General features: G+C 40.6%; 1 protein-coding gene across 1 annotated transcript; it reads right to left on the reverse strand.

Annotated features, from left to right (window-relative positions):
• Positions 1-6,773: 6,773 nt before the first annotated feature.
• Positions 6,774-18,181, reverse strand: LOC122733788. Its single transcript, XM_043974489.1, has 2 exons — positions 18,031-18,181; positions 6,774-7,643 (listed from the first exon to the last, which is right to left on the reverse strand). Exon 2 carries the CDS (start codon positions 7,619-7,621, stop codon positions 6,944-6,946), a length of 678 nt encoding a protein of 225 aa, XP_043830424.1. The 5' UTR covers positions 7,622-7,643; positions 18,031-18,181; the 3' UTR covers positions 6,774-6,943.
• Positions 18,182-18,404: the final 223 nt, after the last annotated feature.

An 18,404-nucleotide genomic window follows, 5' to 3' on the forward strand; every position in this document is an offset into this window, starting at 1 on the left:
TGTCTGCACTTGACACCTACTATCTGTGTGACCCTGGGCAAGTCACTTAACCCCCATTGCCCTACCAAAAAAAAAGAAGGGAGGACTGAATCTGGGAATAAAGTTCCTCCCCTAAGCATTATTTCAAGCAAGTTTTGACTCAGTGAGTTCCAACCTAACCGAAAATTTGGATGATTCACTCAAGTTGATTTTTACACATTATATTTATATTCCACTTTGAAATTGTAATTTTATTGCGATAATAACAATAACCTGCCATTCAGTTAGTAAACATTTATTAGGTATTTGTTTTATGCAAGCCTATGTTTGTTCCTGGGGAGAGAAAGAAAAGATAAAAGACAGTCCCTGCCTTCAAATAGCTTACATTCCAAGAGATGGAAACTTTAAGAAATATTTATTTATAGTGTATTTATATTTATAGTGTATTCATTTGTTTTTTTTGTTTTGTTTTGTTTTGTTTTTTGGTGAGGCAATTAGGGTTAAGTGACTTGCTCAGGGTCACACAGCTAGTAAGTGTTAAGTGTCTGAGGCTGGATTTGAACTCAGGTCCTTCTGAATCCAGGGCCCGTGCTCTATCCACTGCGCCACCTAGCTGCCCCTTATAGTGTATTATTTGAATACACTATAATTGCTAACAAAGAGGCATTTCAGCAGAGGCTTCCTACAGAAGGTAGCTCCAGAGCTGAACCTAGAGAGAAGCAGGAGCATTCTAGAGTTATTAGGTGTTTTCACATGAATTGACTGGTCATGTATATAAGACAAGTTTTACCCCCATTTTATGGGTAAGGAAACTGAAAGTGAGAGATATGAATGAGGCTTGCCCTTGGGCACACAGCTAGCACATAGAAGAGCAGGAAGAACCCAGTGACTGATCCAAATCTGCAAAAAAATATAACCTGCTCTACTTCCCTTCTGAATGTCAATTCTGCTGTGTCTAAGAGGAGAATCCATTGGGTGAGACTGAAAATGATTTTATGGGGACATGGCAGGAAGATGTTGGTGCTACTTCTCTTAGGATTGATGACTACCACGTGTCAGGAGCAAGTGGGAGGCCCCATGGCACAGTAGATGGGAGAGCTGACTGAAGCCAGGAGCCCTGAAGGATCAAGCCCTGCCTATGCCACATACAGGCTATGGCACCTGAGCAGTGATCTAAGGAACTCAGAGACTACAAGTTGCAGGGAAACTGTCAAAGTGAATTTAGAGAAGGAGTTTCTTTTTCTGGGAATTGCCAGTACCAAGGAGATCACAGGTTCAGTTCCCATCCTAGTCCCTATGCTCATGAACAGGTTACCTAAGCAGGAATCTGTTAACCATTTTCTGTGACTTGGACCCCTTTGTCAGTCTGGGGAAGCCTATATGGATCTCTTCTTAGAATCTGTTCCGTTGTTCACCCTTAGTTTTTGAAGCGGATCAATGACATCATGGGTTGATGTATATTAACTTGCTGGGGAATTGGATTCAAGTGAGGCAGAATTGCACAAAGTCATCGACCTCATATTTTTCAGTGCATACAATAAAATACATAGGATTACAAAGGAAACCAATTATAGAGAAATAAAAATGTATTTTTTCCTATCTAGGTCACAGACTTCCTGAAATATATGAATGAATCTTAGGGGTTTCATGGACTGCGAATTAAGAACCCCTGACTTAGGCAATAATGGAGCCAAAACAGACTAATGTATAAGAGAGGGGCCAGTTCCATGATGATGAGGCATCAGAGAGTTTTGAAATCAACCTTGAAAACTCAAGATGCCTATTTCACATTTTGACTGAGTAGTTGATCCAGGAGTTCTGTTTCCCTAAAAGGAAATAGTGACCTTGAACATCCCCAATAATAACCAAACGTTCCTTGTACACTGTCCATTTAAAAGTCATGCTACTCACTATGATTCGACCTTACATGTGAATGCTGTAGGTTTAAGTGGGTTACCTTATATTTTCATGGGAATTTCCTTATTCTCCTCTGAAATTCAATCGGACCCCCAAGCCCTATAATCTGGGAAGCTGAATCAATCACTGGCATCCCTTCAAATCAATCTCTGCTTTATCTTTGTGCCCATCCCTTCTACTTTGAGGCAGAGCTGACCTAAGCCATTCCTGACACCTAAGGGAGATAAGTGACCATGTGTTATCTGTTTTCTTCTTCAAGTCATGCAGAAAAAATTCTACAGCTGATCCTGGAATCATAGAGACCTACAAGGACATCTAGTTCAACACCTTGTTTTTACAGATGAGGAAACTCTCTGTAGTAGGGGGTGATCCCAGAGTCTGTGCTCCATGGGAACCCCACTGCTATCCATCTTTTACTTCCCTTCTTTCTAATCTTTTTTCTTTATAGTCAGTTTAATTATGTGACTAATTATGTCTGTGGTAGCAGGCACTGTAGGAACAAGTTAATTTGGGGCTCGAAGGTTAGTTGAGTTACATTGACATATTAGTTCATTTGATTTCAGCAGTATGTTATAACTAAGGGCCCAGATTAAATTCCTTTTTTAACTCTAGCCAGTTTTGGGGAATATGAATAGCTCAGTATAAAAACAGCTCTATTACTGTAAAAACAACCAAAAATACGTGCTCTGCCAATGGTGGGTTAATGGATTCATCTTTGTCTCTCAGCCAGTTGATTCTATACTTGGGAGCTGTTCTGCCTATAGGGTAGGAGTTCTTAACCTGGGGTCATGGAATCCCAAGGGTTGCATGAGTAGATTTTAGAGGGGTCTGTGAATTTAAAAGATTATTAACCATATTTCAGTATAAGTGGTTCCCTTTATAATCCTATGTGTTTGTTTGTTTGGGTTTTTTGCATTTAAAACCATTATAGAAGTGTTCGTAGGTTTCACCAGACTATCAAAGGGGTCCAGGACATAAAAAAAGTTTATGAATTCCTGATGTGGGGAAATTCCCTCATTTTCTTTTCTTTTTTTATTAATAAATGTTTTTATTTAAAGTTTTGAATTCCAAATTCTATCCCTCATTTTCAAGAGGAAGAAACTCAGACCTACAGAGATAAAATGAACTCAAGCTCTCCATTCTCTTTGTTTTAGCTTCACTTGTTCTGCTCTCCATCTTGGACCCCATGACCAGCCATTTCGATGAGAAGCTTGCTGCTTTCTCACCTTCTCTCTCACTGAGACACTCCACATTATGGCTGGATCCTTGATTGCTCAAGGATCCCTTAACATTCCCCATGCTTTTCTTACTTTTCATGCCTTTGGCTTTTGACCTTAAATGACCTTCTTTCACGTCTCCTACCTGTCTACCCCCAGCCAAAAGCAGAGTCTTTCCAAGCAACATTTGACTCATTCAAGTTCCAGATAAATTAAATCATTTGGAACTTTACTTTTCATTCAAGGCCTAGCCCAAATGTCACCTTCTTTATGAAAACCTTTCCTGAACCTTCTAAGCCAAAGTAATTTCTCTGTCCTTTTCATCTTCTTAACACTTTCTATATGCATCCAAGTATTTGTCTCATTCTGCCTTGGATTAGAGTTATTTACATATATGCTATCTATAAAGGTAAGCTCCTTGAGGGCAGGGCCTGTCTTGTTCCTTTTTGTGTGCCTCTAAGTGCTTAGGCCTGGAGTCAGGAAGACTCCATCTTCCTAAATTCAAATCTGGCCTCAGGCACTTAGTAGCTGGGTGACCTTGGGCAAGTTACTTCACCTCATTGCCTCAGTTTCCTCATCTGTAAAATTATCTGGAGAAGGAAATGGCAAACCACTCCACAATCTCTGCCAAGAAGTCCCCAAAAGTGATCACAGAGAAAGAGTCAAACACAAAGTTGCTGTGCTCTATGAGCAAAGCAGAACTGAAATGGCTAAAAAAGAAACTTGCAATGAGTAGATTTAGAGAATCCACCTCAAATGGACTATCCATGCCCGTCTTGTGGTAGTGCCTTCTGAGCTTACATTGGTCTGTTCGGCCACAGTTGGACACATTGTAATTTGACTCTAACATAGTGATGTCATTTTGGTCCTTTTTGAAAATGAAGGACAACACCCACAGAGAAACAAAATTTGGCTCAACAGCAACAAACATTGCCTAATAGTTGGAGCTGTCTCCAAATAGAAGAAAGAGCCACCTTGTTGAATAAATGTGTTCCTACCACTGGAGGTTTAAAAACAGAGATCCATGACCATTTTTCATTGATGGGGTTGGACTTGACAGCCTCTCGGGTCTCTTCTGGCTCTTTAGAGTCTAAGATCATTACATATTTGAAGATACATTGAGATGTAGCCATAGTTGGTTTGGAATTTTAAACATCTTAGGGGCTTTCTTCCCCTAAAGGACTCAAACTTTCCATTTATAGAATCCAATAATTTTTCACAATGTTTATGCATCCCCCTTTGACAACAATTCAGTCCTGCAAAGCAACTCTTGTGCAGAGAGTGCCATGATCAATTCTTGCGAAAAGCCAAGTGTAGGCACACGTGTTTCTTTCCCTCCTGGTGATCAGCCTAGGAAGCTCCATGTTTTCTGTACATCAAAAAGAAGCCAAAAGGCCAAGTGAATTACATACATGGCTATTTCTTTTTTAAAAATCATCAATAACAACATTTTAGACATTTTTTGGCTTCAGTGTTTTTTTGGTTTGATTTTTGCATCATTGTCTCCTCCCAGTTACTCCCTCTAACCCATATAGAACTTTCCCTTTCTACAAAGAGAAATAGGGGCAGCTAGGTGGCACAGTGGATAGAGCACCGGCCCTGGAGTCAGGAGGACCTGAGTTTAAATCCAGCCTCAGACACTTAACACTTACTAGCTGTGTGACCCTGGGCAAGTCACTTAACCCCAATTGCCTCACTAAAAACAAAAACAAAAACAAAAACAAAAACAAAAACAAAAACAAAAACAAAAACAAACCTATCACTACAAAGAGAAATAGCCAAGCTCAATCAATTGAAACTTCAACCAAGTCTGACAGTAATATATCACTACTGCCCCACCTCTATTGAGGAGAGGTTGCATCATCAGTCATCCTAAAGCAGGACCAGCTAGTTCATTCACATGAATTCAGATATCTTTTGGTCTGGCCCCCATTGCAGATGTGTAATAATTTCATGGAGGGAAGGAAAGAGGGAAGATGGTCTCTGTTTTTGATGCCGGATGACCTCTGACAATAGATATGGCTGGCTAGCAGCAGCTCCAAAGCTAGTTGGCTAGCCACAGTAAAGCCAGTGCCAAGCAGTCTCATTGCCCTCAGCAGCTGTGGCTACAGTTCTCCCCCCCAACCCAGGCATTTCCTCAGCTCCATTTTCTTCATGAGACTATGTCTAGGAGGTGTCTCTGTCTTCAGATCTCTGTATTTCTGTGTCTCTGTGTCTCTATTTCTGTTACAGTATCTATGTCTCTGTGTCTTTATCTTTGTCTCAGGTGTCTCCATGTCTCTGTGTTTCTGTCTGTCTCTTATTGTCTCTCTGTGCACAAGTTGATCTCTGTATCTATGGTTCTGTCTCTGTCTATATCTCTATGTCTCTGACTTTGTGTCTCCATTTCTCTGTCACTATGTCATTCTGCCTCTGTCTATCTTTTACTGTCTTTTTGTGTTTGCCTCTCTCTGTTTCTATCTATCTATCTCTCTTTTTCTCTGTTTCTTTATCTCTTGTCTCTCGGTTTCTGTCTCTGTCTCTCTCCCTGCCTCCGTGTCTTTTTCTACCTGTCTGCCTGTCTGTCTCTCTTACTGTCTGTGTGTCTGTTTCTCTGTGTTTCTCTGTCTCTGTCAATATGTCTCTTTCTCTGTCTCTGTGCCGGCGTATATCTCTCTCTGTGTCTTGGCTCTATCTCTTGGTTTCTCTTCCTCTGTCTCTCTCTGACTGGGTTTTTCTCTGTGTCTGTGTTTCTATGCCTCTGTCTCTCTGCTTCTGCCTGTATCTCTCTCTTTTCGTGTGTGTCTGTCTTCCTCTCCCTAGTAGATTTGGGGACTCCTCCTGATCCTAGTTTCCTCTGAGGAGGGGAATTGTTTTCTATCTCTTTAAGGGAAACAAACCCTCCCTTTCTCAGTCATCTTCCATGTTGCTAATAATCCCATTAGCTTGTGTTGGTGCCCACCAGATTAATCTCATGGGAATTGGATCTATGGAATGGAAGTTTAAACTACAGCCATTTTTTTGGATGAGCAGCTGAGAAAATTGTCTCACTCCTCTCTATACAGAAGGGAAGGAGGTTAACAGGGTAGGGGATACTTTGGACTGGGCTCTTGTCACTGGGCAAAGGGAAAGCAAAGACTTTGGACCACCTAGGCATGCCTCTTCCAATGCTATTCTCTGCTTCTGCTGCTGAACTCGGCCTCAGTAAGACCCTATTGGGATACTTCAGGGGGTCAAAATTTGGTCAGAGTCAAGGGGCTCCCATTAAAATGTTCAGGTAGGGCAACTAGGGGGCACAGGGACTGGAATCAGGAAGACCTGAGTTCTTATCCAGCCTCAGCCACTTATTAGCTGTGTGACCCTGGGCAAGTCACTTTACCTCTGACTACCTCAGTTTCTTCAACTATAAAATGGGAATAATGATAGCAATCCCTGCAGGATTGTTGGGAGCATCCAATGAGATACTTGTAAAGTGTTTAGCACAGGGCCTGGCATGTAGTAGGTGCTATATACATGTTAGGTCTTATTATTAATCTCCTTCTGTTCACCTGGCCATATTATCCCTTTCACTCTGCCCATTGATTCCCCACTCCTTGTCCCCCTTTAAACTGGAATTGAAGAGATAGGGAGCAATGAAACTGTCTCTACCTGACCAACAGAAAGTCACAGGGAACTGAGAGGTTTCACACATGGTCACTTTATTTTATTATCAACAAATTGAGTGGGTGTTCGTGCATGGAAGTGCAGTGATACTCGGTGCTCCAGATGGGCTGAGATCAGGTCTACCCCAAAGTTCACTGGCACAGCTTTCCTTTTTCCTGTTTCATGGGACCATGGTGCTCAGGAGCACCTTACAGCTCCTGCTTTTCTCTCTTCACTTTATGGGCCCTGCCAGGAATCTGACGCCGGTGGAATCTGGGGGAAGGCCTCTTGCAGTAGGTGAGGTCAGCCCTGGTACTCATTGGGTCAGAGGTCTGTTGGCACCCTGGAAGAATAGGAGCGTAAGGCTCATAGGGAACAGCAGTGGAATGGAAACCCCACCATGTCTTGACCTGCTTTCGGATGGAAAAAGTTATCATGATCTGGGTCCATTGATAGACCAGAACCCAGAACTTGTCCAGGTATTCGAGAAGCGAAGTGAAGAGAAGCTGTCTTGTGGTTTTATCCAGAATGCTCTTGCAGGCATTACTGTTCTTTTGGCAGAAGATGACTAAGCCAATGTATGCCTGCTGGGTCCAGTCGAAAAGGACCTTTCCTTGTTTCTGCCTCAGTTCCCTCCACAGGGACAGGTTGCATCTTTGGCTCCAGTGAAACAGGGTAGAAAGGAACCACCAGAAGTAGGTCCTCAGCACATGCAGGGTCTTCATCAGAGCTAGGTGCATGGGGATCAGAAGCTCCAGAGAGAGTACCTGGGTCACTAGGATGATCAGCTCCCTACCTTCCTGCAGGCTTCCCAAGATGTAGAATCCAATCACAAAAATGGAGAGATAGTGGGAGGCCACATCCTGTATAGCTGTAGAGAAGTCCATGGAGATTTTTCACCCAGAGGGCCTGGAACAAACAATAAATGATGAATAGTGAGAAGGGAGGCTTTTGCCAGGCCCTGGAAATTACTCTTTTTAGGGCATCACCCTCTTTGGTGGTACAGGGTTAAGAGAGGCCCTTGCTCCAGGGCTCACTACTTTGGTATCTAGCAGGCACAAGACTGAGCTCAAATCACCACTTCATGCCCCTTAGTATATCTGTTATCCTCACGATAGGTGGTCACAAAAGCCCTGAAAATGACACCATACCAATATTGATTATAAAAGAAACATGGAGGGGCAGCTAGGTGGCGCAGTGGATAAAGCACCAGCCCTGGATTCAGGAGACCTGACTTCAAATCCGGTCTCAGACACTTGACTCTTACTAGCTGTGTGACCCTGGGCAAGTCACTTAACCTTCATGGCCCCACAAAAAACCCAACAAAAACATGGCAAGTCCTTAATGTTGCTCATGTAAGCCCCTGTGAACTCTCTGGGCCTCAGTTTCCCCATATATAAAATGAGGGAGGTTTTGGTAGGTGACCAATAAAGCTCCTTCTAATGCTAAGTCCTAATGATCCCATGTCCAAAACCAAGCTCATTGACATTTTCTCTAAACTTGCTCCCTTTCTGACTTTACTATTTCTGTCTGTGGTGCAGATATTCACTAGACTGTCTGGTTTCTAACCTAACTCTTTCCTCTTCTTCACCTCTTAAATTTTATCAATAGCTAAGACTTGTGTGTTCTGCCTCTTTGACATGTCTTCCATTCATCCCCTTTTTTCCTATTCTGACTGTGAATATCTTAAAGTAGTATGTGTGTTCTTTCCCACAATAGAATGTTACTCTCCTTTGAGGGCAGGGTTAGGTTTTTGTGGTGGTTGTTTAGTGTGACCCTTGTAGACCCCAGTGCCTAGAACGTACTAGACATTGAATCAATGCTTGTTGGCTGACTGATTGCTAGTGAAGGAATATGGAGATGGTAAGAAAGACCTTGGATGGATTCAATGCATTAAAGTCACAAGGACCAGATAAGCCACATCCCAACACACGGAAAGAACCAACCAGCAGGTTTGAATAACTGAGTACTTGTTGTTGATTTTTGAAAGACTATGCAAAATAGAAGAGAGACTGCAAGATTGGAGAAGGGTAAATATCCTGATTTGAAAAAAGAGGGGGAAAAAACAACTTGAAGAGAGAGGGGAAAAGTCTGTCAAACAGTCCAAGCAGTTTGAATTCTATTCTTGGCAAAATTCTAGAAAGTATTTAAAGGGCTAGTATGTGAGCATTTAGAAAGGGAAGGAGGACTCACTAAAGGTCAACATGTGTCCATAAAGAAGACATTTTGCCCAACTAAGCCCCTTTCCCTTGTTGGAGAAAGGTCCTCGACTGGGAAGTCAAGAATCAATCAATCACCATTTGCTGAGAGCCATCTATGTATGTAAAAGGCAGCTAGGTGGTGCTGCAATAGATAGGCTTGGAATCAGGGAGACATGAGTTCAAATTCAGCTGCAGACATTTACTAGCTTTGGGCAAATCAGGTCACTTTGTTTACCTCAGTTTATTCATGTGTAAAATGAGCTGGAGAAGGAAATGGCAAACCACTCCAGTATCTTTGCCAAGAAAACCCCAAATGGGGTCATGAAGAATCAGATACAACTGTAATGGCCAAACAACTTACGTATGTGCTCTCGCTGCCAAATGCAGTGAGTGGGTGACTGTGCAAACCCCTCTGCAACCACCTATTACCTGCGTTCATGTCTGGTTGTCACTCATGAAAAAGGTGGTTTGGCAGCTGCGGCAGGAGGCTAGGCTCACCATGGTGAGGGTTCCTCAAGCTGCTGTAGGTTGGAAACACTTTTGCCTGTATGATGTACAACACAACCCCCTACTGCCTCTGGGATCTTCAAATACAGATCCTTTTAGGCCCCCCCAAGTCTGTTTCATTCCCCTGGTAAGAGTTACTTAAGTTCCTTTGAAAGATGCCCTAATCTGGTTTTTATATTTGGATTTGGGCAATGATGTGAGGGAATGGGAATTGTAACTATTCAGAAGAGAGAGAATTCAAAAGTCAGTACAGAAGCTGAGTCGTATAACAGTGTGCCAGGTTAATCATACAAATGTCTGCTTTTGTCAGACCTTCTATTTGTCCATCTATCTATCCATCTATCCATCCATCTATATATGTATATTTCCAAATTTTAATTGATTTGGTTTGTACACTGGCAAGAATACAACAATAAATTATTCAGTTTAGAATATTTTTTTCAAAAAAGAGCTTAATATGGTCTAGGCACTGTGCTGGAAAGTAGTAAATACATTATACCTAGATTTTAGCAAAGTATTTGACAAAGTCTCTTATGTATCCTCACAGATAAGAGAGAGAAAGAAAGAGACGATACAGTTAGGTATGTGGAAGGAAATAGTCTAGATCCTATGTTTAGCTGAATTTTGTTGGAGGTACCATTATTAGTGTACCAGCAATTTGTTTGGAAAGAAATTCTGGTCAAAAGAGTTTCCCTTGGTTAATCAGAGAACTGCTTGCCCCCTTTCTTTAGGGATTTCAAAAGGTCTCTCACCTTCATTTGGCTCTGGGGTTTTTGGAGAGGAGTGGTCCGGAGGAGTGCTGGCATTGAAACCTAAGTCACCATACCAAGAAGTGTGGAAAAAACAATCTCTACTCTGTGTTTAGCTTTAGTATGTCAGACACATTTATTATTTTACAAGCAGATTGCTTTGGAGAAAAATTCTGGACAACAGAAGACCCCATGCTAGTCAGAATTCCTTTTTACTCAAGCAATTTCTGACTCACATTTATAGCAATCATGAAACAAAAGATGAAGAAATTTCATAGTAACTAAAGGGACAAAAGCACACAGTTTTCAGTAATGATTTTGTCATATTTATCATAATGGAACTATAGTAGACACAGCCTTGGGAAGATCTGGTTAAGAGATCTATTTTGTGAAGAATTAGGGACATTCCTGAATTCTAATTTGTCCAGTGATTCAAGAGAAACCAAGGACACTGTTGCAAGCCCTAATTCTTATTTTTTGCAACATAATCGAGGCTTAAATTCCATAGTGTTCTACAAGTGGTTTTGGAGCTGTTTTAATGATAAGATGCAAAGAGTGGTCATGAGTGGCTCACTGTTAATATGAAAGGTCTCTAGTAGAATGTCCCAAAGATCTTTCCTTGGCCTTATGCTGTTCAACATCAACAACTCAGATAAAGCATAGAAGTCACATTTGTCAGATTTTCAAATGGCATGAATTTGGAAGGGCTTGCTAACACATGTTGAGTGTCAGACTTAGAATCCCAAAAGATCTTTATAGGCTATAGCAATGAGCCAAATGGAATATAATGAAATTTAATAGGGATAAATCTAAAATACTACATTGTATTTTAAAAATCATCTATGGAAGAAGAGGATGGAGGCATGGTTAATGCATATGAAAAAGATCTAAAAGTCTTAGTGGACTTCAGGATCAAAATGAGTAAACAGTATTATAGGGAAACCCCAAATACTACTACTACTACTACTACTACTACTACTACTACTACTACTACTACTACTACTACCACCACCACCACCACCACCACCACCACCATCACCATCACATGTTTATATAATGCTTACTATGCGCTAGGCACTATGCTTTACAAATATTATCTTGTTTGATTCTCAAAACATCCTTGGGAGGGAGGTGCTATTATTATCCCCATTTTACAGATGATAAAACTAAGATAGACAAAGGTTAAGTGGATTTTCCCTTGTCCAGGGTTTAAACTCAGTTTTCCAGATTCTAAGTCTTGAATTTTATCCCCTGATAATGTAAGAGGAACATAGTGTATAGAGGTACAGAGTAAGGAATGTGAGAAATTCATTGCCCTCTACTTTAGTCAGACTACATCTCCAGTACTTTTTTCCCTGATCTGGTGCCATTTTTTAAAAAGGACATTATAGGGGCAGCTAGGTGGCGCAGTGGATAGAGCACCGGCCCAGGATTCAGGAGTACCTGAGTTCAAATCTGGCCTCAGACACTTAACACTTATTAGCTGTGTGACCCTGGGCAAGTCACTTAACCCCAATTGCCCAGCAAAAAAATAATAATAAAAATAAAAAAAATAAAAAGGACATTATAAGCTAGATCATATCCTGAGGAAGGTGACTAGGATAACGAAGGCCTTGTATTTGTGTTGTCAGTTATTCATGCCTCCTTCTCCCCATCCCCTAATTACTTTGTACATATTACATGCAGCATGTCCCAAAAGTTTTAGTGCTATTTTAAGCTTTAAAAACATAAAACTAGGGGCAGCTAGGTGACACAGTGGACAGAGCACCGGCTCTGGACTCAGGAGGACCTGAGTTCAAATCCAGCCTCAGACACTTGACACTTAGTAGCTGTGTGACCCTGGGCAAGTCACTTAACCCCAATTGCCTCAAAAAAACAAACAAACAAACCATAAAACTACATTAATACTTTTGGGAGCTTCAAATGGCACTATGACTTTTGCAACACCTTATATTTACTTATTATTGTTTCCCCTCAGCAGAATATTGAGCTTTGTCTCTCTATCCCCAGAATCTAGCAGAGAGCTTGGCACTTAGTAAGTGCATACTTATTGCTTGTGGAATTGTACTGAATGTCATCATTTAGCCTAAGAGGCAGCATAATACTGCCTGGGGGCTGAATCAGGCCCATGGGCTGATTTTGAACAACTGACCAAAACCATCCTTAGCTCATGGATCAAATCTCAGCCCGGTTTGCCAACACCAGATGAACCTGTTGAAAGCTCACCACATGATGTGTGAGCTATGTGTTAATTTTCAATGAATTTTCTTAGACTTGCAGCAGGTGGTTTGTCTTACCATATTCTTGGGAGATGGAGTCTTTTTTCTCCCTCCAAAATAAATGCTAGAAGGCACTGTCATCTTGGCTCTCTGTCCTATTGGAATTTCCTCGATCTCTTTCCTCTCCTTTCCCTTGTAAGGACAAAGGCAAAATGGCAGAAAACATAGAGAGGAAGGGAAGGAGAGAAAGAGCTCCAAACTTCATAACTGTACCAAGACTTTTGGGCTGTCCTGTATTTAAGGGTTTTTTCAGCATGTACTATCAGCTTATCCTGTCATATTTGGGAAGAGAGGAGAAAAGGGTTGATCTTGTCATCCTTCATTTAGAATAGAAAGTATTGACTCTAATTCTTTTTTGGGGGGTGGGGCAAGTGACTTGCCCAGGGTCACACAGCTAGTAAGTGTTAAATGTCTGAGGCTGTATTTGAACTCAGGTCCTCCTGACTCCAGGGCTGGTGCTCTATCCACTGTGCCACCTAGCTGCCCCAACTCTAATTCTTAACGTACATATTCTATTTTTACATCTTGGACAGTTTTCTATAGCATCAGAATGATATATAGCATTAAGTGACATTATGCTCCCTCATGAAAGGTGGCATGATATAGTGATTAGAGTACTGGGGACAGACTCAGGAACCCCTGGGTTCAAGTCCTGTTATCTAATAATATAGAACTAGGGAAATTGGGTTCAAATGCCAGTTGTAGCACTTAATATTGCCACCTTGTGCTTTTGAGCAAATTCCTTTACTTCTCTGGGCCTCATTTTCTTCATTTGAAAAGTGAGGAGGCTAGCCTCGATATTCTCTAAGATTGGTTCTGTCTCTAAATCTTTGGTCTTACGAAATACCTTGTGGATTGAGTGGACAAAATGGGTGAGCTTGTAGAAAATCAAGTTCATAAGATAAGAACAAAATACAAAGGTATTTAAAGCCTTCTACAGTCTGCCTCTGACTTGTATTCCCAGCTCTTATTTCTTGGTATCTCCCTTCATGCCTTCTCTGTTCCAGTTAAACTTGATGGTTAGCTATTGCCTCAACTTGACATTTCATGTCCCACCTTTGGGTATTTGCACAGGCTATCTCCCAAACTGTGTTCTTTCTATGTTGTCACTTCCCACCTCCCCTACCCCCACCTTTTGACATTCTTTCTTTCTTTTAGGAGCAAACTCAGGGGTTAGAAACCCTTCCTTCCTCTATACCAGCTCTGACAAGTGGTCGTCCAACTTTTATTTGAATGCCCCCCATGAGGGAGAACCTACCACTTTCCAAAGCTGCACATTCTGTTCTGGGATCGCTGCATCTACCTGTTGATCCTACTTCTTCCCTCTCCTACTAGACATCCCTTAAGATACTTGAAGAAATCTCTCATGTCCCCCTTAATCCTTTTCTTTTTCCAGACCAACCTCTCCACCTCCATCAATGGCTTCTCATATGGCATGAAGTCCTCTACCATCTTGGTTAGGCTCCTCTTGACATTCTCAAGGTTATCTATGTCCCTCTTTAGCTGTACTGTCCAAAATTTAACAGAATGCTTTAGATATGGTATGATCAGGACAGAGGACAGCAGGACCATCACTCCTTCTTTTTGAACACCATACCTCTCTTAATGCAGCCCAAGATCACATTAGCTTTCTTTTTTTTTTTAGTGAGGCAATTGGGGTTAAGTGACTTGCCCAGGGTCACACAGATAGTAAGTGTTAAGTGTCTGAGGCCGGATTTGAACTCAGGTACTCCTGACTCCAGGGCCGCTGGTGCTCTATCCACTGTGCCACCTAGCTGCCCCTAACATTAGCTTTCTTGACAGCCACATTGCACCATTGATGCATACTGAACTTACAATCCATGACAACCCCAACATCTTCTTCAGAAGAACAACTGTCTAGTCATGTCTTTCCCATCTTGTGTTTGCAAAGTTGATTTTTTATACCCAACTTTACATTTATTTTTATTACATTTCAGTTTATTGGATTGGGAAGCAAATGAAAAAGAAGTATGGTATATGAGCATGATGGAATATTGTTCAGTAAGAAAAAGGTGAATATGAGGAACTCAGAGAACCATGGGAAGATTTATATAAACTGATATAGAATTAAATAAGCAGAATTAAAAGAACACTATATATTGTGATTACAACATTATAAACCAAAAGATCCCTAAGAGGGAGATGAACTCTAAGTAATTGAAAAACCAGTAGTCTTGGAGAAAACATAAACAGAGATGCTTCCTTTCTCACAACAAAAATGATTGGTGGTGTTACTAGGGTAGAATGTTTATAGTGTCTACAATTGCTGTGTGGAATGTTTTTACTTAATTATTTTTCTTTGTCATAAGGTAGGGTTGGGGGGATAGAGAAACCGTAAAGGGATATAAGAGTTTAAATATTTTTTTGCCCAGAAATGATTAATGTAAGAACAAAAGACATCAATAAAGCATATTAAAAATAAATTTAATCTCATTCGATTCAACCCAGTTTTCTAGGTTGTCAGGATCTTTTTGGATCCTAACTCTGACATCTAGTATATTAGTTAATCACATGTCAGCTTTGTATTGACTACACATTTAATATGTATGCCATTGATAAAAATATTAAACAACACAGGGCCAAGGACAGATCCCTGGGATGTACCATTGGCTACTTCATTCCAAGTTGCCACTGAACCATTGATAGATCAGTATCATTCAGCCTGTTCTGCATTCACCTTCCAGTGCCCCATGTTTCTTCTTGGCCACAAGAACAACACAAGAGACTTTGTCAAATGCTTTGCTTATATCTGGCAAAAATGTAGTTATGGCATCTTCCTGATCTATCATTGTGCTTGTCAAAATCACCCATTGCTTTTCTAGAGTGTCACTTACTAGCCATTTGTTCTAGAATTTTTCCAGGAATGGAAGTCAAATTTCCTAGCCAATTCATTATTGGCAGAATTGAATTGAATACAGTCATAAGGGCTTTCTTTCTATGCCACACAATGTGTTCTTTCTACCTCATTGTCTTATTTTTTTTTTAGTGAGGCAATTGGGGTTAAGTGACTTGCCCAAGGCCACATAGCTAGTAAATGTCAAGTGTCTGAGGCCGGATTTGAACTCAGGTACTCCTGAACCCAGGGCCGGTGCTTTATCCACTGTGCCATCTAGCTGCCCCCATTGTCTTATTTTTTAAGACTAATTAGTAAACGAAAGAAACAACATTTCTTTCGATATGGGCATGAAATCCCCCTTTTTTACCAAAGGAAGACAACAACAGCAAAGAGATTTTGAGGAAGACAGATAGTTTGTATAAATGGGCATTATGCTTTTGGTCACCAGCTAAAATATATATTTGCTAAGAGGTACTAGACTGCTGAAGTGTAGTAGCATTTTATCACCTACATTGATTAGTTCCTAGTAATGTGATGAACTAGCAATATTTTTTATTTAAAATCATAATTGTGACTGTAACCATCTGTATGAATTATTTTAAAGAAATAAAAGTCCCCAAACATAAAAAGTGTCTGAAATATCTCTCATAAATCTGCATTGAATTAGGAATATTCAGAACCACGCAAATGATACTTCTATTTTGTTCCCCAAAGAAACCCTATTCATTTTTTTTTCATTTTCCCTTTCTTCTGAAGAGGAAGAATCCACTCACAAGAGTAACAATTGGTTCTAATAATACTATCCATTAATTCAAAATATTTGTAAAGTGCCTATGGGGCATAAAACACTATATGAAGAATTGGAGGAGATAGAAAAGCGGTCTGTGTGGAGCTCACAGTAGTAGAAAGACATGGTCCCACTTTAGATAACTAAATCACAATATGACACAGTAAGTGCAGTTGGTTGGTTGCTTGTTGTCCTTGGTTCTTGAACGTGACTATGTTGGAGTCTGATCAGACCAATAGGAGCTCAGAAAGCTCTATCACGGGTTGGGAAGCTAGGTGATGCAATGGATAGAGCATCAGGCCTGGAGTCAGGAAGACCTGAGTTCAAATCCGGCCTCAGACACTTAATGTAGCTGTGTGATCCTGGCCAAGTCACTTCACCCTGTTTGTCTCTGTTTCCTCATATGTAAAATGAGCTGGATAATGAAATGACAAACTACCCCAGTATCTTTGCCAAGAAAACCCCATAATGGGGTTACTAAGAGTTGGACATGATTGAAAGGATTTCCAACAACAAGAACAACAAAGGTACATTAAAGGTGCGTAGCAAAGTGGTAGGTGAGGTCCAAGAGGTTAGGAGAGAGTTCTAGGGAATTTCTTCCTGTAGGAAGGAGTACTTGAATTGGGCTTCAGAAAATAGATAAGAATTCAATAAGTAAAAAGGGAGAAGTTCAATTCTGGCATATCCTGTATGGGATTGCCCTGGTCAGCATCATTTCTAATAATATTCCTTATCCGTTATGGCCAAACTCTGCCATGTTGTCATTACCCCCTACCGTACTATCCTTACATTTATAATATTGTCACTATGGAACTAACTGTCCCTACCTGTAATGTTATTTTACCTAACACCATGTTTTAATGGAAACCAATTAACTATGTTAGGTAGGGGCTACCTATATAAACATTTTGTTTAACTGCCTTTGGGGTAACATTTCAAAGGGAAAATATTAAGGCTCTGAACGAGAGAAAAATTTTCCTATTACTATTGAAAACTTTAATTACACTTGCAGTGTGGCAATTGGGCTGTCAGAATAAATTTGTGTATCTGCCTCTACAAATACCAACTAATAACCCATTAACAACCTCAAATAGCCTTTTCATTTCCTTCCAGATCAGAATCCATCTGATATAGAGATGAAATTTAGGAAAGCCCACTCTGCTTCAGCCACCATGTTTTAGAATTATATTTATTTTATAAAGTGTCAAAATACGAGTGATTTTTGGAAAATGTGAAAAAAAGAGAAAGGGTCTTAAGATTTTGGTGGTACTATGATGAGATGGGAATCGTTTCTATTATAATAGTTTGGCTTCTCCTGTTCTTTCAGTTATTTGGGTTCCTGTCTTCTCCCTCTACTAGATTATAAGGTTGTTGAATGCATTACTGTGCCTGTTTTGGGGCAGCTCTTCCATCATTTGTCATTTGTCTCTGAGGCAAGGAACTGTTACTTTTTCATCTTTACTTTTTTTACCCAAATGACTAGCACTTAGCAGACGCTTAATAAACATTTGTTGAATTGGATTATAAATACTTTAGAACCTGAAAGGAATTCTATCATTTAAAAAGTTATCTGATCCAAAGAAAAGGATGATCTTAGATAGGAAAGTGAAAGCCACTTTTTAATTAATCATTTTTTACAAATATATTTAAAAACAATATAACACACAAATTAGATACTAATTTAAAAATTAACTTTTTATTATTTGAGATTTCTGATTCTTCTCTGTATACATGCTCTGTGCTCTCTCTGCTTTTGTCTTTCAGTCTCTGTCTTGCACATACACAGACAAAGACAAACGCACAGACACAGACAGACAGACAGACACCTTTTCCCTGTCTCAACACTGGCCAACAGCACTGGAGAAGCTTTCCCCATTGATTATTCTGTCCCTCACCACCCTTCCCCTACCCCTTACCTGGACCTCCTTACAGGTAGAAGACAGGAGAGGGGAAGGCAGGTGCCAAGGTCCAGGGCTCCAGGCCCAAGGAAAAGGAGAGTTTCTTTTATATCAGAACCTCTCCTCCCTGTTTCCTCCTCCTTCTTTGTCCCCTTCCCTACAACTGCTTGGAAACTCAATATCCCCCTCCTCTCCTTTCTATTTCTGGATGGGCTTCTCCCTGCCCAGGCCCCAGTTCGGCCCTGACTCTGCCCCTCCCTGGGCATGTTTCCCTAGTTGCAGAATGGAGAGTGAGTAGTACAAGTGGGTGAGATAAAAATAAACTGGGTAGGAGACTGAAAAGAAATCAGGCAAAGGCCAACATGGATGAATCAGAGGTCTAAAAAGAAGTC

This window comes from Dromiciops gliroides, chromosome X (assembly GCF_019393635.1).
Source record: "Dromiciops gliroides isolate mDroGli1 chromosome X, mDroGli1.pri, whole genome shotgun sequence".
Taxonomy (NCBI): domain Eukaryota; kingdom Metazoa; phylum Chordata; class Mammalia; order Microbiotheria; family Microbiotheriidae; genus Dromiciops; species Dromiciops gliroides.